The sequence below is a fragment of the Macaca mulatta genome, chromosome 8 (genome assembly GCF_049350105.2).
Source record: "Macaca mulatta isolate MMU2019108-1 chromosome 8, T2T-MMU8v2.0, whole genome shotgun sequence".
Lineage (NCBI taxonomy): Eukaryota > Metazoa > Chordata > Mammalia > Primates > Cercopithecidae > Macaca > Macaca mulatta.
Genome location: NC_133413.1, coordinates 84,606,372 through 84,631,689, shown reverse-complemented (window position 1 = coordinate 84,631,689; position 25,318 = coordinate 84,606,372). Strand labels below are relative to the sequence as shown.

Here is a 25,318-nt window from a genome sequence, read left to right as displayed (position 1 = left end):
TTCCAACACATGAAATTTGGCAGACACATTCAAATCATAGCATTAGTTAAGTCCGTTTGAGTTGGGGTTTGTGTTGCTTACAACTGAACACATCCTAATACAGAAAGGAAAGGGTATTCATTCTAGGCAAGAAAAGCAGTGAGAGTAAAGGTAGAGAGTAATGAAACAGCGTGACCCCTAGAGGAGCTGTGGATGTTTCAGTATGTGGAGCACAAACGCTGCAAGGAATGACGCTGAAGTTGCAGGCAGAAGTCAGTATGTGAGCTAAACATGCTAAATCACACTGATTTTATTCTATAGGGAGTGGGGGAAGATGGGAATTTAGAAGGCAGGGCTTCAATGCAATGACTTGCTTCAATTTTTATTTTTAGACAGATCACTGAAGGATTAGAAATGGGTGAGAAATGACTGAGATATGGGTTAGATCAGCAAAGAAATTGTGAAAATCTAAAAGACATTGAGAGTAGGAATAAAGAAAGGGGACAAATATAAGAAACAGAGATTTCAGGAGGCTAAATCCACATGGCAAAGTCATGTATCAAAAGTGAGGAGTGGAGTAGAAGAGGAGTCAGGACTCTTGCCCACCTGCCTAGCTTGGGTTCCTGGCAGTCTGTGGCATCACTTGCTGAAATAGGGACTACAGATGGAGTTCCATTTTTGACATGTGGAGTTTCAGGGGCCGTGGGATGTGCAAGGGTTGCTTGGCAGGTACAATAATGTCCCACATGGTACTGTTAAACTTTTAAAATCAATTGCCAACTTTTTATGATTAAATTTTCCATAAAAATGTAATTTACCCCTTCTCTTGAAAAATCAGAAGATGTGACAGCATTGGTTCAATATTCCCACATGGCAAATTTAAATGCTGCGTGTGTTCGTCTATTCACCACAATCATCCCTCCTTACTATCCAGCTATTATCCATCCTACTCTATCTGGTCCCCTTAGATCTGAATTTGCAGTACCTCTGATGTATGCAATTGATGTGCTAGAACTAAGCATCATCCCCTGAATCAAGTTCCCATCACTCACATATACCTTACTTCCCTAGGTGCATTTCTAGAAGCATGTGGAGCTCCTGCCACCAGCCTACCAACACCAAAATTTCTGGTCACCATGCCACCAACAGGCCACAGTTCCCTTCTTCTATAGTTAGGCTTGCTGCTACAACTCTGTCCCAAAAGGAGTCTCCAGTTTCCAGGTCTCTCATGCCTTTAATATCTGAGCCTTAATCTCATATTTTTCTCTTCTTTTTTCTATTTTTCATCTTCCTACTTCTAATAAAAGAAGAGTAGGTCTATATTAGATGAGGAAAGGAAGAGTCAGAAACAGAGCAGCCTGCACAAGGCCAACCAGGCTAACGTGGGGGTAGCTAAAGGTTGCACCCCTTCCAAGTATCTGTGTGCACACAGGGTTGCCTGGCACCCTAACTGAAACTGTGACGGAGGCAGTTATGTCACGCTTCTACTTTCTTTTCTTAGGCCCTGTTGTCTAGCACTCCCACCAGCCCCTGTGGGCCTCCCACACGCACACTCAAGGCACGTGCTCACATACACAGTCCCTTGCTACTGGCAAAAACCTTCCATCCACCAAAACCTCCTTCCCTTCTCCAAAATAACCTCTTCTCTCCCCAACAATATTGCCAAGTATTTTTCTTTTTCTTTTATTTTTCCTTTCCTTTTCTTGTTTTACACCTTCAGCTGCACTAAACATCTGTAGGAATAAATTTTACTTATACAGCTGTACTAAACATGTATAGGAATACATTTTACTCATACAGGAGTTGAACTTGAAAATTCAATAATTTGAATTAAGGAGTGAAATTGAACCCCACTGTCCTAGTATGTATGAACTGCTATAATAGGATACCATAGACTGGGTGGCTCAAGCAACAAACATTTATTTCTCCCAGTTCTGGAGCTAGGAAATCCAAGATCAAGGCACCAGCAAATCCGGTGTCTGTTGAAGGCCGAGTACCTCGTTCACAGCCAGCCAACTTTTCACTGTGTGTCCTCATATGATAGAAAGGGAAGGGCATTCTCTGAAGTCTCTTTTGTAAGGCGCTAATCCCATTCATAAAGGCTCCACCCTCGCGACTTCATTACCTCCCCCAAGTCCCTGCCACCTAATATCATCACAGTGGGGATTAGGATGGCAACACAGGAATTCTGGGGAAGCCACACGAATGAATTTGGGGGTACATTCAGTCCATGGTACCTGCTAAAAATTTCAGTATCATGAGAGAGAAACATGAATTATTAAGATAATTACTAAGAAGTATACATGGATTGGAGGACCCACCTACAGTCAAATGCATTTCTGAGCAGCCACTGAACAATTTAAGAAGCTACTCTCAGTCTTTTATCTCGTGCCCAAGTTACACCAAGAGCAAAACAACTGAATTCTCGAGCACTAATCCTTGGTTATCTGCACACCAAAGCCTGCTGTGTACTTTTTGCCTGAAAGCATGTTGTTCTCATTAGCAGTTATATCCAGATCAGGCCGACCCATGAACACTAAGGAAACAGAAGCTCTTCATTTCTCTTGTTTTGAATTACTGCTTCCTCTCTTGGCTCTGAGAATTATAAATGAATGTTATACAAGAAAATGCATCTTCTGCCCATTGGCCACATTTGTGTTTATGTTTAGAACAACCCCATCTTCTTTCCTCTATTACCAACAGTATCTTATGAGTCTTAGATATTTTTTTTTTTTTTTTTTTTTTTTTTGAGACAGAGTCTTACTCTGTCGCTCAGGCTGGAGTGCAGTGGCACGATCTCAGCTCACTGCAACCTCCACCTCCTGGGTTCAAGCGATTCTCCTGCCTCAGCCTCCTGAGTAGCTGGGGTCACAGACATGTGCCATCATGCCTGGCTAATTTTCGTATTTTTAGTAAAGACAGGGTTTCACCATGTTGGTCAGGCTGGTCTCGAACTCCTGACCTCGTGATCCACCTGCCTCGGCCTCCCAAAGTACTGGGATTACAGGCATGAGCCCCCGTGTCCAGCCAAGTCTTAGATAACTTTTAAAAGAGCATTTTAACAGGATTAGTGGTGGTAATTATGTTTTGGTGATGGTAATAGTGCTATAATTTCATTTAATTAGCAACAATATGAAAACAACATTAAAGAAGACATGTTAAAATAACAATAATAAAATTGAAAGCCCACCACCTTCACACATTTTTCATATGGCTTCATTAAGAGTGTCCATATTAAATATATTATTTTATATTCCTATTTTTACAATATGATAATGATAAGCAAAACATCTGTACCTGGTGACGGATGGTGGAGTGGGCAGGTGGGTGTGTGTTATGGGTGAGGTGGCCATCATTCACACCAAGTCTTTTTTTTTAATATTTTAATTCATACTTAATTTATTTTAACTTTTTTTTTTTAAATTGAGACAGAGTCTGGCTCTGTCACCCAGGCTGAAGTTCAGTGGCGCTATCTCAGCTCACAGCAACCTCTGCCTCCCGTGTTCAAGCAATTCTCGTGCCTCAGCCTCCTGAGTAGCTGGGATTACAGATGCCCACCACCATGCCCACCTAATTTTTGTGTTTTTAGTAGAGATGGGGTTTCACCATGTTAGCCAGGTTGGTCTCCAGCTCCTGATCTCAGGTAATCCGTCTGCCTCGGCCTCCCAAAGTGCTAGGATTACAGGTGTGAACCACCACGCCTGGTCATACTTAATTTATTTAATTGCATTTATTTATTTTTAGGGATGGAGTCTTACTCTGTTGCCCAGTTTGGAGTTCAGTGATGCAATCATAGCTCACTGCAGTCTCAAATTCCTGGGCTCAAGCCACCCTCCTGCCTCAGCCAGCAGAGTAGCTGGGACTACAGATGTACACCACAATGTCGGGCTCCACCAAGTCTAAATTAAGCTTATTAATTGATCAATACAATATTAATATATATTGACTGCTAAAACTCATGGATATTCCATTAATTAGCAACTTAAAATACCATCCTTCTAGATTCTAAACAGAGAATATAACATTCAACTCTTTGCTTCCCAACTCTCACGGAAAGCTGAGGTTTGAGAAACAGCACTCATGTAGAATTGCATAAATGCCCTAATTCAAGTATCTATTTCACTCCACAGCAAGCAAGTCCCTGTGTGTGCTGGCTAACTTGGCCCTTTTTGTTTGTTTGCTTTTTTCTTTTTGAACTTTTTTTTTTCCTTTGGCCCTTATTTTTTGACTGCAATCAGCCATGTCAAGCTCTTCATGTACCTCAGGCAATGTTATCATGTATCTTCATGTACCTCAGGTGATGCTATCAGAATTGACATGCTATCATGTCAAATCTCAAAATGAGAAGTATAAATAAAGATGTGAAAATGTGTATCACCTGAAAACTCACCAAAGAAATGTAAGCAACAGTGAGGTGACTATGTTTGTTTACCAGATTAGCAGTGATTTCCTTTTAACTGATAATGAATACATTGCTAGGCAATCACAAGTGGTGTGGTCTGGCTGGAGTGTCAAGCATGACAGGGATAGCAAGAGGTAGGGACCTGATTCATTCACGCATGTATTCAACAAATGTTTATTAAGATCCTACTGTGTGCCAGGCACTGGAATAGATGGTAAAGATACAATGGTGAGCAAAAACACATACGGTTCCTGCTCTTGTGGAAATACAGTCTAGTGGGGTAGATAGCTATTAATCAATAATCACACTAATTAATCTAAGTTGGGCGTTCTGCTCCAGGGACCACTAGGTGTCCTCATATCCACTCATTCTATCTACAATAACAGAGTTCCAGGTACACAGCTATGCACAAGGCAGCTAAAATAAAGGCTACTTTTCTGAGCCTCCCTTACGGCTGAGTGTAGCCACGTGACCAAGTTTGTTTATTCGTTCATTCTCTTTCTTTCTCCTTTTCTTTTTCTTTTCCTTCCTTCCTTCCTCTTCCTTTCTCTTTCTCTTTCTCTCTCTCTCTCTCTCTCTCTCTTTGTCTTTCTTTCTTTCTCTCCTTCCTTCACATGGACCACTTCACGAATTTGCATGTCATCCTTGCGCTGGGGCCTTAGCTAATCTCTGTATGGTTCCAATTTTAGTATATGTGCTACAGAAGCAAGCACACGACCAAGTTCTGATCAGTAAAAGGTGAGTAAAAGTAATGAGTGCAATTCCTGGGTCATGCTTTTATAAAGAGCAGCTGTTTCCTTCCTTTTCTCTTTCTTCCTTCCACTGGCTGGAATGTGGATGTGGCAGAGCATTCTCCCAAAGCAAGCTAGGGAGCCCAACAAGGCAGAAGGATCCTGGGTTCCCAACATCGGAGCCTCCAGATAAGTCCTGGGCTGCTTAGGCCCACACCAGATTTACAAAAATTACCTGGGCACAAAAACTACCTGGGCATGGTGGCAGATGCCTATAATCCCAGCTACTCTGGAGGCTGAGACAGGAGAATTGCTTGAACCTGGGAGGAGGAGGTTTCAGTGAGCCAAGACTGTGCCACTGTACTCCAGCCTAGGCAACAAGAGTGAAACTCTGTCTCAAAAAAAAAAAAAGGACTAAACGAAGGCCACTGTGGCTTAGAGTCTAGAGTAAGAATGTATTAAAATAATGGTGGGAGCTGATGCCAGGCTCCCAGGCTCCAAGGACTTGAAGGCCATATCAGAGATGTGAGTCTTCATTCTAAGACCAGGTGGGCTTGCGTCCAAGGAGTTCGAGACCAGCCTGAGCAACATAGGAAGACCCTCACCCAAAAGAAAAGTTAGCTGTGTGGTGGTATGTACCTGTGGTCCCAAATACTCAGGAGGCTGAGGTGGGAGGATTGTTTGAGCCAAGAAAGTCAAAGCTGCAGTGAGCTGTGAGCTGTGATTATGCCACTGCACTCCAGCCAGGGGAGACAGAATGAGATCCTGTCTCATTAAAAAGAAAAAAAAAAAGCAGTGGGAAATGGTTAAAATATTTTAAGCAGGGTAATGATATTATCAGATTTGTGTTTCAGATACATTGCTTTAGTTGGGATTATGGTTAGGATTATGGTTTGGATAATACCACAGCAATCTAGAAAGAAATTCACAACGATGTGAGGAGGTAAGTATTAGTAACTGTATTTTAGAGATGTGAAAACTCTGGCTTTAGGCACACAATTAGTGGCTGAGCCAGGACACAAAGCCAGGTCAGAGAGTGTTCTACCAGCATTGCCATAATTTATTTACCAGTCCCCTGGCATTGCACTGGGGTAGCAGAATAGCTTTTCTCTTGTATCTTGTGCACAAAGATTGTATTACTGGGCACGATGCTTTACCCAACTTTCAAAGTAGACAGCCAACTTGACCTGCTAAGATATTCTTCCTCCTCTACCCTGATTCTGGTGGAGAAATGCTCCTGAACCCTCTGCCTCCACGCTTACCCATAAGTTGTGGGGACAGAAGCGTAGTGTGAGAAACAGACTCCACCACACCTTCTTGGCTGTGCAAAGAAGTCAGATGATGTTTGAGTCTGTGCTATTGTGCCAGAAAGTGTATTAAGGAAGAAATAGTCCCTCTAGTGCAGAAAACAGGCTCTTCCATGAATTCAGGACCAAATCTTTTCATATAGAAAATCCATGTAGAATGAGTGGCTCAGGGCCAGGCGCTGTGGCTCACACCTGTAATCCCAGCGCTTTGGGAGGCCGAGGCAGGCAGATCACTTGAGACCAGCCTGGCCAACATGGTGAAACCCCGTCTCAACTAAAAATACAAAAATTACCTGGGTGTGGTGCTGTGAGCCTGTAATCCCAGATACTCAGGAGGCTGACGCAGGAGAATGGCTTGAACCCAGGAAATGGAGGTTGCAATGAGCCAAGATCGTGCCTCTGCACTCCAGCCTGGGTGACAGAGCGAGACTCAGTCTCAAAAAAAAAAAAAAAAAGAATGAGAATGAGAATGGGTGGGTCAGTAAAAACGTTCACTTTCCCCAAAAAGCCATAAGGGATAAGTTCTAATTTAGAAAAACACGTATGTAGGAAAGAGAAGGGGGATTGCTGGAAGAGAAGGTGAAGGATTATGAAGATCGATCCATAGTTTACCCTTCACAATTAGCAGAGGGTGTGTTATTTAAGAATAGCCTTTGTTTCTTAGTATAGCTCTCTCAGTCTTTGTTATTGATCATATGCCACCAAAAAAACAAGTTCAGAATGACTCTTGTGTTTATTGTTAATATCAGAAAATGTTCATGTATCCTGTCTGGGGTTTTCTTGTGTGGGGGGTGTGCATATTTATATTCTGTTTTGAAAAAAACACAGAAGAGTACTTTTTGGTATGCAGAATTTTCTTCTTCAACTTACACTGCCTTACTAACTTGAAAAATGTGTTCCTAATAAATAGCAAGATTTTTGATGGGTGTGCTGTTAAGGTTTTGCTATCCACATTCAGTAACCATTAAATTACCAGTTCTGGGAGTTGTCAAATACTGACTGAGAAGGTGTTGCAAAGGTCTTTGTGAACACTTGACTCTCAAATTCTTGGTCACTTAGTTGTTCTGGGCATCTTCTTCTTTTTTTTTTTTTCCCAGAAGGAGTCTCATTGTGTCACCCAGTCCTGAGTGCAGTGGCACAATCTCAGCTCACTGCAACCTCCGCCTCCTGGATTTAAGTGATTCTTGTGCCTCAGCCTCCCAAGTAGCTGGGACTACAGGTGCATGCTACCATACCCAACTAATTTTTGTATTTTTAGTAGAGACGGGGTTTCACTGTGTTATCCAGGCTTGTCTCAAACTCCTGACCTCAGGTGATCCACCTGCCTTGACCTCTGAAAGTGCTGGGAATTCAGGCACGAGCCACTGTGCCCAGCCTAGTTCTGGACATCTTCCATTCACCCCTTCAGATGCTCTCTACCCTTCTCCACTGTCCTCTGTGCTCTGGGAAGCTGACCCGTATAGACTAGATCAGCTGGCTCCCTTGTCTTCTGGTTCCAGTGGGTCCAGCAATGGGGAGCCCAGCAGGAGATCTGAGGGTGTAGCAGTGCGATCCCTCCCTGTAGGGTTACTTCCAGCTGGTCTAGCTACATAAAGGAGGTGAAGGGGGGTGGTATTCACTTTTTGCTACTCTCAGACAGGCCCCCTCTGTCTCCTGGTTCTCCCACCCTTGACCCTTTAGACTTCGAGCAATAATGGGGCCCCACTGCTACTACTAATACTGGGGGACTGCACTATTCATGGTTTCCTACACCTTGTCCACAGCTCTGTAAACATTCCCTTTATTAAACTCTCCTTAAGTAACCCCAGTTTAAATGTGTCTTCTGTTTCTTCAAGGACTCTGACTGACACAGTAATAATACCTTACAGCTAAAAGCTTTTACAGTGTCTCGTTAATGTATTCAGACTTGGATAACATTTTTTGGATTTTTTAAACAGTAGACCTAGAACCTTAAAATGCGTCAGGGTTTGATTCCTAAATCTGTTTGCTGTCAAGCAGAACTGAATAGTGCCTTTGTTTTTGTCATTGGCATTTATTGTAGCCTTTGTGTTTTTATTTTCATCTGTTGTTCCCTGTATGGTTTTTATATTTATGTCATGTTAAGGCATGAAACAGCTTTTTCCCATTGATTATTGCTTGGTTCATTTTTTATCCTCTCTAATAGCTGGACTGACAAGCCTGTGAATGCCCTGAAGACAGGAACTGAGTGTTTTTCTGTTTGTATCCTCTGCATGAAGCACAGGACAGGCATTTTGAATGAATGGAGAATATCATCTATTCTGGATTTCAGTTATTAGGGCGAAAAGATTATCAGACAGTGCTCTGCCCACCTGGGCACCACCCAGTCATGCTCTGAAGCGCCAGCAATGGCTGACAGGAATTTTATACATTCTCACAGCTTAACCACAGAGGTTGTATAATGTGAGCCAAAAATCAAAGATGAACCCAAACCTACTTTCCATTTCGAAGTAAAGTTTTGTTCATAGAGAATAAGGGATTCATAGGAATGTAAAAGAAACCCTTCAACTTGACAACCCACTGACAAGGCAGCTAAAATGTAGGAGACAGAAACCATTTTTCTTTTTTGCATTGAAAGTAGGTTAATGTGGTTAATTCATGAATGTTTAAAGGGGATAATTTGCTCAGAGAAAAAAAATTCTTCATCTTTGAATTTTTGAAGGAGAAAAGAATGAAAAGGTAATGTGAGTCTGTGAGCCCTTCAGCTTCCAAAGGTCCCTCACCACCATCTCCATTTGCTTTGCCCTCTTCCCATGCTCTGATCAGCTCTAATTTTTTTCTTACCCTACCAACATCTTGATATTTATCTAATTTTTGACTCGCATTATACAGCCTCTCTGGCTAAGTTGTAAGAACATATTACATACATTGGGATGGGTATAGTGGCTCACAGTTATAATCCCAGCTTTGGGAGGCCAAGGCAAAAGGATTGCCTGAGCTCAGGAATTCAAGACCAGCCTGGGCAACTTATCAAGACTCCATTTCTACAAAATAATTTTTTTTTAATTAGCTGTACATGGTCGTGCATGCCTGTAGTCTCAGCTACTTAGGAGGCTAAGGCAGAAGAATTGCTTGAGCCTAGGAGTTGGAGGTTACAGTGAGATATAATTGTGCTACTGCACTCCAGCCTGGGTGACAGTGAGATCTTATTTAAAAAAAAGAAATAGAAATAAATTTTTCTTAATGTACAAAAGAAAATAACATACATGTTTCCACCTTGCTTACTAAGTGTTGCTTACCTTTCTCATGTTTGCTCTGGCACTGGCCATTGTTTTAAACTTTACAATGCTGCTCTGACTTGGTGGCTTATGCTTATAATCCCAGCACTTTAGGAGGCTGAGGCAGGAGGATCCCTTTAGCCCACGAGTTTGAGACCAGCCTGGGCAACCTCCCAACTACTTGGAGGGCTGAGACGGGAAGATCACTTGAGCCTGGGAGGTCGAGGCTGCAATGAGCCATGATGGCACCATTGCATTTCAGCCTAGGCAACAGCCAGACCATGTCTCAAAGATAAAAATGAAACAATATTAGAATACTAAAACTTTTACTTTTAATTTTACATGCCTAAGTATCCTCTTTTAGTTAATTAGGCATTCATTAATTTTTATCATCTATGATAGATGATGAAAGAGTTCATTTATATCATTAATTTTTTTAAGTTAATTTATATTAAGATCTTCATAGTATTGTTTATATTTTCAACCAGTGTATGTAATCCAAGTATCCAACAATAAGCAGGTATGCCAACTGAAGCAGATAAGGCCAATTAAAAAATGACAAATATACATGTGTCAACCTCCTTGGCAACTAATATGAGCAAATTCCAGTCAACCTCAACCTGGAAAAAGTGCTGGGATTACAGGCGTGAGCCTCTGTGCCCAGCTGCAGTCTCAAATTCTGTTAGTTTGACTAGAAAGGTACACAGTAATGCATGCATGCCTTTGTTGTTTTTAATTAACTTAAAAATGTTTATTTATAGCTAATTTATTGGGGGAATCCACCCCCAATATTTCAATGTAGGTTCTTTCTATTTTCCATAAGTGTCGGCCAACTTATTCTAACTATTTTATTTATTATACTGAAACAGTTTGTGCCTTCAGTCTCTTGCCTCGGCACCTAGGTAATCTTTTGCCCACAATCCTATTTGGCCAGCTGAGAAATAAAGAGAAAGAGTACGAAGAGAGGAATTTTACAGCTGGGCCTCCAGGGGTAACATCACATATCAACAGGACCATGATGCACACCTAAGCTGAAAAACCAGCAAGTTTTCTTAAGGATTTCAAAAAAAGAAGGGGTGCAAGAACAGGGAGTAGTCACAAGATCACATGCTTCAAAGGGCAAAAAGGAGAACAAAGATCACATGCTTCTGAGGAAACAGGACAAAAGGCAAAACAGAACTACTGATAAGGGTCTATGTTCAGCTGTGCACATATTGTCTTAATAAACATCTTAAACAACAGAAAACAGGGTTCAAGAGCAAAAACCGGTCTGACCTCATATTTACCAGGGCAGAGTTTTTTCCCCACCCTAATAAGTCTGAGGGTACTGCAGGAGACCAAGGCGTAGTTCAGTCCTTATCTCAACCGCATAAGACAGGCACTCCCAGAGCGGCCGTTTATAGACCTCCCCCCAGGAATGCATTCCTTTCCCAGGGTCTTAATTATTAACATTCCTTACTAGGAAAACAATTTAGTGATATCTTCCCTACTTGCACGTCCATTTGTAGGCTCTCTGCAAGGAGAAAAATATGGCTGTATTCTGCCCAACCCCCCAGGCAGTCAGACCTTATGGTTGTCTTCCTTTGTTCCCTGAAAATCACTGTTATTCTGTTCTTTTTCAAGGTGCACTGATTTCATATTGTTCAAACACACATGTTTTGCAATCAATTTCTACAGTTAACACCATAGTGGTTCTGAGGTGATGTACATTCTCAGCTTATGAAGATAACAGGATTACGAGATTAAAGTAAAGACAGGCACAAGAAATTATAAAAGTATTAATTTTGGGAATTGACAAATGTCCATATTAAAATGAAATCTTCACAATTTATGTTCAGAGATTGAAGTAAAGACAGGCATAAGAAATTATAAAAGTATTATTTGGGAACTGATATATGTCCATATTAAAATGAAATCTTCACAATTTTTATTCCTCTGCCTCAGCTCCAGCTGGTCTCTCCATTCGGGGTCCCTGACTTCCTGCAACACTAATTTTAAATAAATATTTAAATAATCTCAGATTCATAATAGTTTCAAATTTATAGAAAAGTTGCAAGAAGGCAGGTGGATCATGAGGTCAGGAGATCGAGACCATCCTGGCTAACACAGTGAAACCCCGTCTCTACTAAAAATACAAAAAATTAGCCAGGCGTGGTAGCACATGCCTGTAGTCCCAGCTACTTGGGAGGCTGAGGCAGAAGAATCACTTGAACCCAGGAGGTGGAGGTTGCAGTGAGCTGAGATCATGCTACTGCACTCCAGCCTGGGTGGCAGAGCGAGATTCCATCAAAAAACAAAAACAAAAACAAAAACCAGACACATAGAGTAATGGAACAGAATAGAAAACCCAGAAATAAATTCATACATCTACAGTGAACTGATTTTTGACAAGGCAACCAAGAACATACATGGGGAAAGAACAGTCTCTTCAATAAATGGTGCTGGGAAAACTGGATATCCATAAGCAGAAGAATGAAACTAGACCTCTATCTCTCATTATGTACACAAATCAAATCAAAATAGATTAAAGACAAATCTAAGACCTCATACTATGAAACTACTACAAGAAAACATTGAAGAAGCTCTCCAGGACACTGGTCTAGGCAAAGATTTCTTGAGTAATACCCCACAAGCACAGGCAACCAAACCAAAAATGGACAAATAGGATTGTGGGCAAAAGATTACCTAGGTGCCAAGGCAAGAGACTGAAGGCACAAACTGTTTCGGTATAATAAAGAAAATAGTTAGAATAAGAATAGTTATGATACAAATTAGATATAGAGATGATCATGGACGTTATCAATCATTAGCTTTTAATATTACTCTTTATTGCATGACTAATATAACCTAGGAATAATTGGCAGGTTGAGTACTGAAGAGATGTTGTGAGAAGTGACCTAGAAGCCAAGAGGTGAGCCCTCTGTCACACCCACATAAGGGCCACTTGAGGGCTCCTTGGTCAAGCGGTAATGCCAGTGCCTGGGAAGACACCCATTACTTAGCAGACCACAAAAGGGAGTCTCCTTTCCTTGGAGGAGTCAGGGAACACTCTGCTCCACCAGCTTCTTGTGTGACTCTGGATATTATCCAGGCCTGCCCACAGTCATCCAGAGGCCTAAACCCCTCCCCATGGTGCTGTGCTTCAATGGTCACACTCCTTGTCCACTTTCATGTTCCTCCCGTACTCCTGGTTCCTCTTTGAAGTTCATAGCAGATAGTGGTAGAATAAACAGGGAAAGTCTTAAAGTCTTTGATCTTTCTTATAAGTGCATAGAAGAAAATGCTGACATATGCTGCCTTCTCTCTCTGCTTTGGTTACCTAAAAGGGAAGGGCCCTCATCCTATGATCACATGACTTGCTTCACCTTATCAATCACTTAGAATATCCACCCTCCTTACCCTGCCCCCCTTGTCTTGTATGCAATAAATATCAGCACACCCAGCCGTTCAGGGCCACTACCGGTCTCTGCGTCTTGATGATAGTGGTCCCCCAGGCCCAGCTGCTTTCTCTTTATCTCTTTGTTTTGTGTCTTTATTTATTACAGTCTCTCATCTCCACACACGGGGAGAACACCCTCTAAGCCCTGTAGGGCTGGACCCTACATAGGATCACATCAAGTTAAAAAGATCTGCACAGCAAAGGAAACAATCAACAAAATGAAGAGACAACCCACAGAATGAAAGAAAATATTTGCAAACTACCTATCTAACCAGAATATATAAAGAGCTCAAATAACTCTACAGGGAAAAAAAAATCTAATAATTTAATTTTTAAATGGGCAAAAGACTTTAATAGACATTTCTCAAAAGAAGACATACAGATGTCAAACAAGCCATATGAAAAGGTGTTCGATTGGCCCAGCATGTGGCTCATGCCTGTAATCCCTGCACTTTGGGAGGCTGAGGTGGGTGGATCACCTGAGGTCGGGAGTTCAAGACCAGCCTGACCAACATGGAGAAACCCTGTCTTTACTAAAAATACAAAATTAGCTGGGCGTGGTGGCACATGCCTGTAATCCCAGCTACTAGGGAGGCTGAAGCAGGAGAATTGCTTGAACCTGGGAGGCGGAGGTTGCGGTGAGCTGAGATCATGCCATTGTGCTCCAGCCTGGGCAACAAGAGTGAAACTCTGCCTCAAAAAAAAAGAAAGAAAAGGTGTTCGACATCATCGATCATCAGAGAAATGCAAATGAAAACTACAATGAGATATCATCTCACCCCAGTTAAATGGCTTTTATCTAAATGTCAGGCAATAACAAATGCTGGCAAGGATATAGAGAAAAGAGAACCTTCATACACTGTTGGTGTGAATGTAAATTAGTATAACCACTGTGGAGAACAGCTTCGAGTTTCCTCCAAAAACTGAAAATAGAGCTACCGTATAATCCAGCAATCCCACTGGATTATCCAAAAGAAAGGAAATCAGTATATCAAAAAGATATCTGCATGCCCATGTTTATTGCAGCACTATTCACAATAGCCAAGATTTGAAAGCACCATAAATGTCCATCAACAGATGAATGGATAAAGAAAATGTGGTCCATTTACACAATAGAATACTATTTAGCCACAAAAAAGAATGAGAGTCTGGGTGCACTGGCTCATGCCTATAATCCCAGCACTTTGGGAAGCTGAGACAGTGGGCCTCCCTTGAGGCCAACAGATCGAGACCAGCCTGGTCAATGTAGTAAGACCCCATCTCTATGTAAAAATTAAATTAAATTAAAAATAAAAAAATAAGAGCAAGAGCAAGATCCTATTATTTGCAAAAACATGAATGGAACTGGAGGTCGTTATGCTAATTGAAATAATCTAGGCACAGAAAGACAAACTTCACATGTCCTCACTTATTTATGGGAGCTAAAATTAAAACAATTGAATTCATGGAGATAGAGAGTAGGACGGTTACCAGAGGCTGGGAACAGGGGGTGGCACAGAGGAATGGGGTTGGTTAATGGGCACAAAAAAAATAGTTTAAAAGATGAATAATACCTAATATTTGGTAGCACAGCAGAGTGACGATAATAAAAAATAATTTAATTGTATATTTTAAAATGACAAAAAAAGTATAATTGGATTGTTTGTAACAAAAAGGATGAATGATTGAGCTGATGTATACCCCATTTACCCTGATGTGATTATTACACATTGCATATCTGTGTCAAAATACCTTATGTATTCTTGGAAGTCTATTTTGATTTTAAAAATTTCTCATGTAAACATTAAATATATACACCTACCACATACCCACAAGAATTAAAAAATAAAATTTTTTTGAAACAAAACATTTTTGAGGACTGTCGGCACTGTGCTTACTCTACCTAATGGATAAGTTACCCTGCAACCATTAGCAAGAGAAGGGCTGAAAGCAATGGGAAAACTCAGAAGGGAATGGTAAGACAATTTAGCTGGGAATCAACTAGAATGCTCTCAGGTGCAGATAATAAAATTCTGACTCCAACTCACTAAAGCAATAACCAGAAAGTCCAGAAGTATGGCAAAACCCAGGCTTGGGTGATTCAATGACCCCACAGTATCTGCAATTTGAGTTATTATTTTTTTAATTTTTAAAAATTATTTTAAATTTTATTTTTGAAACAGAGTCTCACTCTGTTGCCCTGGCTGGTGTGCAATGGTGCAATCTCAGCTCACTGAAGCTTCAAACTTCTGGGATCAAGCTATCATCTCACCTCAGCCTCCTGAGTAGCTGTGACTACAGGCAGGTGCTGCCATGCTTGGCTAATTTTTATTTTATTTTTTGTAGAGACAGGGTCTCACAATGTTGCCCAGGCTGGTCTTGAATTCTTGGGTTCAAGCAATTCTCCCACCTCAGCCTCCAAAGTGCTGGGTTTATAGGTGTGACCCACCACGCCAGGCTCTTATTTTTTTAGACTAACCATTCTTCTGTTCACAGTATCAGCTTCATTCAGACACTAATTCCCTTTCATGGTCATCAGATGATTGTCCACAGAAATGTGGGCAACATTCCTCCTTGTTTACATCTAGTGAGACAACCAAGGAATTTGAATTCATCCCTTCTGATTGAGCCAACCTCAGTCATGTGACAAACCAGACCAATTAACCATACCCTGGGAATACTTCACATGGCTAACCTAGCAAATCAAGATCCACCCTAAAGTAGAAATGTGGTGTACATCAGAAAAAGAGCAGGAAACATGACATGTCTCATAATCCATTCCACATCTCTGAACCCTGTCCTCACATCAAGTACATTAGAAGGTCAAAGAATCTTTTAATCCAAGAGAAAAATCTAAGAGAGAGGGTTTGCGGAGGATGTTTTTAGAGAAAGCTATACTGTGAGTCCTGTTTCCAAACCCCTCCCCATAAGAACTGAAACAGGGTTGGGTAAAAACCTGCTCTACCTCAAAGCTAAGTGAGAGGGGACTCCACAGAGCTACTTAGAGAGCTTAATGTGTAATCGATTGCCTGATATGTTCTTCTTGCCCACTGCAATTGACTGAGACCATGGCACTGCAGTAAGGAAACTCTAATTAATATGAAGGAGAACTGGAGTTTCCACTCAAATCAGTCTCTTGGTATGGCCAAGGGACTTAGAGTCAAAGGAACTCTAAGCCAAGGGACTTAGAGTCAAAAGACTTATAGCCAATTAAATGTCCAGATAGGAATAGACATGGAGAGACATTCATTATCCCTTAAAAAAAATGTTTTTATGTAAAAAGTCAATAAACAAAAAGCCGAAGGCAAGGTTACAAAACTGACTATCTTTAACTTCTATGCCTTGAGCTACAGTAATGTTAGGTTTAGTTACAGACTTTTAGCAATTAGCTATATAAAATGCAAACATTGTTCCGAAACAAAAAGTTTTTAAATATATATCTATCTTCACAACTCATAACTGGGAATTTTGTACCCAGGAGGCTTTGTCACAAGGTATCTTTATCCTGTCTGTAATTATCTTCCTTTAATTCTACGGGAATTAGAAAAGGTGCCACATAACAGCTCAGAAGGCAAAGTCCCTTGTTTTACTGGCTGTTTAGGCATCTTTGTACCCATCCTTGATTTGGAGGGTCTGACCTTGACTTAATTCTATCCCTGAAAACTGGCCCTTACAGTCTCATATGCTCACCTCTTCCATGACAGTCTCCGGGCCTAGAGGGACGGTGTTTGTATAGTCTTAGCAGCAGGGCATTTTCAGTGAAAAGCAAATTGGAGCCAGTGTGATGCCAAATGAGGGAGATTCGCATCTCTACTCTTCAGAATACCATGATTCTGGTTTCCTTGGAGGTAAAACAAGGAAAAATAAATAACAGTATTTTTGAAAATCAAAAGAGTATTTGTGTGTCAGAATAGAAAAAGGAACCTATTCCATTAGGGCACCAACTAAAAATACGAAGAAAAATGCTAACCTGGCACTCTTTAGAGGATTATATAATTCATGATTCAGTCTGCACTCAAAAACAAAAGTTGGGGCTGAAATCTAATAAAAAGTGTTACACTTCTCCTTTGAAACGACCTCTTTCTCTAGTTCTCCTTTTCTATTAAAGAATTTTTTTTTTTTTAAGTCAGAGAGTCTCACTTTATCGCCCAGGCTGGAGTGCAGTGGTGTAATCTTGGCTCACTGCAACCTCCATTTCCCAGGCTCAAACAATTCTCATGCCTCAGCCTCCTGAGTAGCTGGGGTTACAGGCGTGCACACCTCACCTGGCTAATTTTTGTATTTTCTAGTAGAGACAAGGTTTCTCCATGTTGGCCAGGCTGATGAAACTTCTGGCCTCAAGTGATCCACCCACCTTGGCTTCCCAAAGGGCTGGGATTACAGGTGTGAGCCACTGCACCCAGCCTAAAGAGAAATTATAGTAAGACCAATTTATGTGCAAAATAAGTTTTAGGCTTATTATACTTGGCCTGATTATTCACATAAAGTGCAGCAAGAATTAATTGGCCACATAGGCTCCTTTTAAGTTGGCTTTGCTGGAACTTTGCCTCAAAATATGTTATTCTAGTCTAAGCCCTGGGGGAAAAAAAAAAAAAACAGTGTCTCCGATTGTCCTGTTTTGAAAGAAATGAATCTTACTAAACTTATCCAAATAACTATATTGTCATAAAATCAGAATACTCATGAACAGTTTCTGAATTCTGGAGAGCTCAGAGAGAAAAGTAAACTTGCTCACAAAAACATTCTTCACTTAATTGCTCTAAACTATAAATAATTCAAAAGAAAAAGATTTGCTTGACTCCTCTTTAACCACAGCAGCAGCCTTCCAAACACGATGTCCTTTGTTCACCTTGGAAGTTCACAAGTGAAACAGTTCTGGTTAGATGGGAGCTGTCTATCAGGCTTTGCAGAATCTAGCAGCTCCTACTTAGTTAGAATCAGTCTTAGGGGAAAAAGAGGCCCTCTGCTCCTCCTTGCATTCCTCAGGTAGCAAGATCCTATATCAAAAGGATATGGGTCCCCAGCAGGGGTTGGGCCAAGGCACTCAGTCCCTTTTGTCAATCTTTATCTTAATTTGCCCCATTATTGCCACAGGCAACGTAGCATTCTCATTATAACCATTGTCTTTGGAATTTTCTTAAATTTTCCAATCTGGAGCAAGTAGTGTTTTAAAGGCCTTTGTTTTAACTCCCTAAATTTTCATTTTATTTATTTCATTTCTTAATAACCATCCAAAAATTTGTTTCACCCTTCTGGGGTGAGCTCTTTTACTCCCTTTCTCTTTTCCTGTTTTTTTTTTTTTTTTCATTAATTGCCCCTGATATTTTATTAAGCATCTGTAAGACCCACAAGAGACAGCAAATTTGATAAGGCTTCTCACATAGTCCTATGATGCTGCCGGAGTAATGTCACCCAGGGTGCCCATGTAAAAAGGGCTCCCTAAACCCCACAATTTACCATGACGTGGGTAATAGAAATTGTTGTTGGAGAATATTCGGGTCACCATGAAGCCAGTCCCACATGGCTTGCATATGAAGCATATCAACTGCTTCATCTGGGGTGTTCCACTTGGCATTTTATAGGGAGAGTTGGGCAATCTCCTTCTCAGGATGAACACTAGGCTTGTTGTTCTCTCAGGAATCACCTCCTGTGTATTTCGATCACATACATTCACCAGCAATTGTTTAATCGTGAGCTGTGGGTCCTGCATCAACCCAAGCAAGCTCTTTCATTCTGTAGCATTTAAAATTAATGATTCTATCCTTAAAGTAGTTATTTTTACAATTTTTTGTATAGCAGAATGAGCCGCAGACAAGAACCCCTCAGACACCGAGTTGTAGAAGGAAAAGGCTTTATTCAGCTGGGTGCGTCGGCAGACTCACGTCTCCAAAAACCAAGCTCCCTGAGTGAGCAATTCCTGTCCCTTTTAAGGGCTTACAACTCTAGGGGGGTCCGCATGAGAGGGTCGTGATTGATTGAGCAAGCAGAGGGTACGTGACTGGGGGCTGCATGCACCAGTAATCAGAACAGAACAGAACAGTACAGGGAATTTCACAGTGCTTTTCTATACAATGTCTGGAATCGGTCAGGGGTTGATCTTTAGCTACCAGGGCCAGTGCTCGGTGCCGGGCTGTCTGCTTGTGGATTTCATTTCTCCCTTTTAGTTTTTACTTCTTCTTCATTTGGAGGCAGAAATTGGGCATAAGACAGTATGACGGGTGGTCTCCTCCCTTAATTGTAGTAAAGGTTTCTCAGGGAGATGATGATACCAATCTACAAAATGGAACAATTCCTTTACATAACACCCTGTGGCTTTTTGGTTTTTTTGTTTGGTTGGTTGGCTGTTTTTTTTTTTTGCTTTGTTTTGATTTTGTTTTTTGAGACAGGATCTTGCCCTGCCACCCTTGCTGGAGTGCAGTGGCACAATTTCAGCTCACTGCAACCTCCACCTCCCAGGTGCAAGAGATTCTCACACCACAGCATCCAAAGTACTGGGATTATAGGCGCGTGCCACCACTCCCAGCTAATTTTTGTGTTTTTAGTAGAGACAAGGGTTTCACCATTTTGGCCAGGCTAGTCTGGAACTCCTGACCTCAGGTGACCCACCCACCTCAGCCTCCCAAAGTGGTGCGATTACAGGCAGAAGCCACCATGACTGGCTACCCTCTTGTTTTAATGGTTACTTCATTTCGCCCTTCCTTCACATTGACTGTCTTCTTGGTAACCACAGGTCTCAGAGGCAACTTTGTTGCCTGAGCTTAATTTTTCTCTTTATCCATTTAGTTTTATCTGTATAATTTTTCCTTTACTCTAAAGCAATTCTTAGTCACTTAACTAAAAAAAAAAAATTACTTTTTTTTTTTTTTTGAGATGGAGTCTCACTCTGTCGCCCAGGCTGGAGTGCAGTAGTGGCACAATCTCGGCTCACCGCAACCTCCACCTCCTGGGTTCAAGCAATTCTCTTGCCTCAGCCTCCTGAGTAGCTGGGACTGTAGGTGCCCACCACCACGCCAGGCTAATTTTTGTATTTTTAGTAGAAAGGGAGTTTTAACATACTGACCAGGCTAGTCTTGAACTCCTGATCTTGTGATCCGCCCACCTCGGCCTCCCAAAGTGCTGGGATTACAGGCGTGAGCCACTGCACCCAGCAAAATTACATTTTCTTTAGCAAAAAAACACATCCTTGTGTCTTTTTGTTTTTTGTTCTTTTTTGGAGCAGAGGTTTAATAGGCAGAAGAGAAAAGAAAGAGAAATGGTCTCCAAGTGGAAAAGACCAGCAGGAGGCATATACTCCACATTTTACAGAGAGGATGAGAGACATGGTAGTTGTGGACAGGAAAGGAGGAAATTATGATAGGAAAAGTGGAGATCCTGTTACCGACACCCCATCAGGTGGTCAGAAGCTAGGGTCACTCCAGAAGCCTTTGGATAACACCGGGTGGTAGCTCCAGCCAGAAATCAACATGCAACAGCTAAGTCCTCTCTGAAAGTAAGCTGGTTCAAACAGGACCAATATGCCTAGCAACCCATGGGTACAGGGGAATTCTCCATGTTCTCTCCAGAAAGCCTGTCCTCCAAGTCTTATGAGGCTGGCAGCCATGCTAATTTTTTCTAAATGGCTGAAGGTAGCCCAGTAGTTGGTTTGATTTGGTTCTTAAATGGAGACTGAGAGCCTTGAAATGAAAGGACAGAGTTGGAATCTGCTCCTCTGCTCACCGTTTCAATGAATGTTGTACCTTGGTATCCCAGATGAACCTCCAATATGAAGCTGCTATGTTGTCTGGAGTATAAACCCAGGGTTTTATCAGGGGAACCAGCCCCCAATATTTCAATATAGGTTCTTTTCTATTTTCCTTAAGGGTCGGCCGGTCTGAGAAATAGAGAGAAAGAGCACAAGAGAGAAATTTTACAATTGGGCCTCCAGGGGTACCATCACATATTGGTAGGACCATGATGGTTACCTTGAGCCATGAAACCAGCAAGTTTTTATTAGGGATTTTAGAAGGGGAGGGAGTGTACAAACAGAGAGTAAGTCACAAAGATCACATGCTTCAAAGGACAATTAAGATTGCAAGGCAAGGCAAAATTAGAATTACTGATGAGGTTCTATGTCCCGCTGTGGACACAGTGTCTTGATAAACATCTTAACAGAAAACAGTGTTCGAGAGCAGACTACTGGTCTGACTAGAATTTACCAGGCTGGAATTTCCCAATCCTAGTAAGCCTGAGGGCACTGTAGGAGACCAGGGTGTATTTCAGTCCTTATCTCAACTGCATAAGACAGACACTCCCAGAGAGGCTGTCTATAGACCTACCCCCAGGAAGGCATTCCTTCCCCAGGGCTATTCCTTACTGGAAAAAGAATTCAGTGATATTTCTCCTACATGCACATCCGTCTATGGGCTTTCTGCAAGAAGAAAAATATGACTCTATTCTGCCCAACCCTTCAGGCAGTCAGACCTTATGGTTATCTTTCCTTGTTCCCTGAAAATCGCTGTTATTCTGTTCCTTTTCAGGGTGCACTGATTTCATATTGTTCAAACACACGTTTTACAATTTGTACAGTTAACACAATCATAACAGGGTCCTGAGGTGACATACATCCTCAGTTTACAAAGATGACGAGATTAAGAGATTAAAGTAAAGACAGGCATAGGAAATTATAAGAGTATCAATTGGGGAAGTGATAAATCTCCATGAAATCTTCACAATTTATGTTCAGAGATTGCAGTAAAGACAGGCATAAGAAATTACAAAAGTATTAATTTTGGGAGCTGATTAATGTCCATGAAATCTTCACAATTTATGTTCTTCTGCCACAGCTTCAGCCAGTCCCTCCATTCGGTGTCCCTGACTTCCCTCCCGCAACAGAGTTTGTCATCTTGCACTAGGAAAACTTAGGACACAAATACACATGAGGAGTTTAGGAGTGGAGGTTTAATAGGCAGAAGAGAAGAGAAAGAGAAACAGCTTTCTCTATATAGAGAGAGGGGTCTCCAAGCAGAAAAGACCCCATCCTTTCGTTTCCATAAACATCACCAAAAACACCTCTGTCGCCAGGCTGGAGTGCAGTGACATGATCTTGGCTCACTACAACCTCCACTTCCCAGGTTCAAGCGATTCTCCTGCCTCAGCCTTCCGAGTAGCCAGGATTACAGGCGCATGCCACCAGGTCCAGCTAATTTCTGTATTTTTAGTAGAGACAGGATTTCGCCATGTTGGCCAGGCTGGTCTCGAACTCCTGACCTCAGGTGATCTGCCCACCTCAGCCTCCCAAAGTGCTGGGATTACAAGCGTGAGCCACTGCACCCAGCATTTTTAATGTAAATTCTTGGTAAACAACTCAGAAACTCCCTCTTCTTTCCCTTTAAAAACCCTCTTGTAACTGCTGCTAATTTATGGAGTATATATTCAGGCAACTCAAGTTGTAATGCTCCCAGGATGCAATCCTCAAGTTTGGCCCAGGTAAACTCTCTACTTACACTAATTCTGCCTCAGCTTCTTCCTTTTAGGTCAACACTGCTATATTAGTCCATTCTCATGCTACTATGAAGAAATACCCAAGACTGGGTAATTTATAAAGGAAAGAGGTTTAGGCTGGGCACAGTGGCTCACATGTGTAATCTCAGCACTTTGGGAGGCTGATCACCTGAGGTCAGGAGTTCAAGACCAGCCTGACCAATATGGTGAAACCCCATCTCTACTAAAAATACAAAAATTAGCCAGTGTGATGGCAGGTGCCTGTAATCCCAGTTACTTGGGAGGCTGAGGCAGGAGAATCACTTGAACCTTGAAGGCAGAGGTTGCAGTGAGCCGAGATGGCACCACTGCACTCCAGCCTGGGTGACAGAGTGAGACTTCGTCTCAAAAAAAATAAATAAAATATAGGAAAGAGGTTTAACTGACTTATGGCTCCGCAGGGCTAGGGAGGCCTCAGGAAACAATCATGGCAGAAGGGGAAGCAAACACATCCTTCTTCATATGGTGGCAGGAAGGTGAAGTGCAGAGCAAAAGGGTGGGTGGGGAAAGCTCCTTATAAAACCATCAGATCTCATGAGAACTCATTCATTATCATGAGAACAGCATGGAGGTAACCGCCCCCATGATTCAATTACCTCCCACTGGGTCCCCCACAACACGTGAGGATTATGGGAACTACAATTCAAGATGAGATTTGGATGGGGACACAGCCAAACCATATCAATTACTTACCCTACCTTGCCCATTGCTTCCTATGGAAAACACAATAAACACTCTTGCCCACATTTTCCCCCTCCCTCCACGTTCTCACAGACCCTGGTGCTTCCCCAGGTGGCTCTGCATGGTGCACCACGCCTCCGTTTTCTAGAGATCTGTGAGGATAAGCTTCTTTCTTCATGACAGTCATTTCTGTGTCTTCCTATCCTACCATATCTGATTAAAACAAATCCTGGGTACCCTTAAAACAGGAACAATACCTTCAAAAAATTTGTTTATATACTCAATTTATTCTAATTTGAATTAGGTTGGTGTATGATGTCAAACTCCAAGCAAAAGAGCATTTCTTCTGGACTCCCAGAAATAGCTTCAACAACACATTTGTATTTTCCCTAAAATGAAGTATAAGAAATACAAGTAATACAAAATGTTAGATGCTACTATTTCAGAGGCTTTGTAAGAACTTTCTCTTACTAGCAGAAAGCCATTTAAATTGGATTGATTTTATTAGTTTTCCAATGAGACAAAATTTTCCATGTCTTTGAATTAGATGAGCATAAGCCCATTTATTTCCCAATTATAAAATTATGTTATTTTTAAAAACTAACCTAAGAGGTTTTGAAATATTAGATATTAGTTTATAACAAAATAATGAAAGAATATGCATTATTACATTTTATTTTAAAATGGTCACCAAAAGTAAAATGCATAAATTTTCATTACTAGATACATCATGCAAACATCTAAAATCACAATGGTATTATTCATCGAAGCAGCAATTATTTTTACAAAGGCATGGATGACCAGGCTAAGTTCCCAAGAAAATCTTGAACAAAATAAGTCTGTAATTTACATGATTTTTATTCTCCTAAACAATGTTCACATTATATCTAGTATATTACATGAATAGTTATAGAGATTTACTGGCTTATACACAGTGGTCATTCAGTGCTTTCATCTGAAGACTGTTCAACAGATTAGTAATGAGCTCTTGCATTCAAATTACTCTTGCCCATGTATGTTAAAGGGAAAAAATGAAGTGGAAAAAAATGCTATCTTTTGTGCAATTTTTCCATAGTCTACAGAAAGAAAAAATACCAAAAGACCTAATACTAAGGCTGTGCGCGGTGGCTCACACCTATAATCCCAGCACTTCCGGAGGCCAAGGCCAGGTCTCACTAACAACTGTTTCAGTACTGACCAAGTGGTTAAGTTAAATATTGAAAGCCAGTGCCCTTATACAAAGGATGGGATGTAAGAAAAGCCCATCAGGAGTTTTGGCCAGGCCTTTCCTGGGCCTTAAAGCATGACAAAATAACTGAGAAATTCTTAATAGGACCCATTTAGGATTAATCAAGTTTTATTGTGCCCCAGGTTTCCACAACCAAGTTTATTGGGGGTCTGAAGGAACTCCTCAAACCTCCATGATTTAGCAGGAGACAAGATAAAGGTAATCCCCCCAGCACCCAGACCCATTTAGATTAAGTAAAGTTACTGAGGCTCCAGACGAAGGTCTTCAGGACTCAGACCTTAGTCATAGATTAAAAGAAGTTAATCACTTGTGTCTTCAGATGAATGCACACTTACACATAGACATATTCCTTAGAATGAATATAAACTCTGAAAGATTTGTAATTTTGAGTTGGTCTGACAATAATTTCCAGACCTTCTCCCTGTAACCAGTTACAGAAATGAAAGCTCTCTTCCTCCCCAGTTCATCTGCATCTTGTTATTGGGCTGCAAGAAATGGCAGCCTGACCCTCAGTTTGGTCCAGGAACAGAGGTGGGTGGATCACATGAGGCCAGGAGTTTGAGACCAGCCTAGGCAACATGGTGAAACCCCATCTCTACTAAAAATTAAAAAATTAGCTGGGCATGGTGGCATGTGCCTGTAATCCCAGCTACTCGGGTGACTGAGGCACAAAATCACCTGAACTTGGGAGGCGGAAGTTGCAGTGAGCCCAGAACACACTTCACTCCAGCCTGGGCAACAGAGCAAGATTCAGTCAAAAAAAAAAAAAAAAGCTAATTCTAAATAAAAGTGAAGG

At 41.4% G+C, this 25,318-nt stretch overlaps 1 protein-coding gene and 1 non-coding gene across 12 annotated transcripts in view; both read right to left on the bottom strand.

Annotated features, from left to right (window-relative positions):
• LY96 (lymphocyte antigen 96) overlaps positions 1-25,318 on the bottom strand; it is a 112,167-nt gene that overhangs the window by 50,466 nt on the left and 36,383 nt on the right. For 3 of the 11 annotated variants that reach the window (XM_077942334.1, XM_077942325.1, XM_077942326.1), the window contains one exon: positions 21,996-23,662. The exons of 2 other annotated variants lie outside the window; for them this stretch is intronic. In XM_077942334.1, the coding sequence (XP_077798460.1) occupies positions 23,564-23,662 (99 nt within the window). In that variant the 3' untranslated portion in view covers positions 21,996-23,563. Of the gene's footprint in view, positions 1-18,907; positions 19,347-20,092; positions 21,970-21,995; positions 23,663-25,318 lie in introns of those variants that run through there. 6 more of the 11 variants (XM_077942329.1, XM_077942327.1, XM_077942332.1 and 3 more) reach the window with 4 other exon arrangements.
• On the bottom strand, positions 4,990-5,094 carry LOC114680461 (U6 spliceosomal RNA). The gene has a single exon (XR_003732686.1). It is a non-coding gene; the product is annotated as a U6 spliceosomal RNA (small nuclear RNA).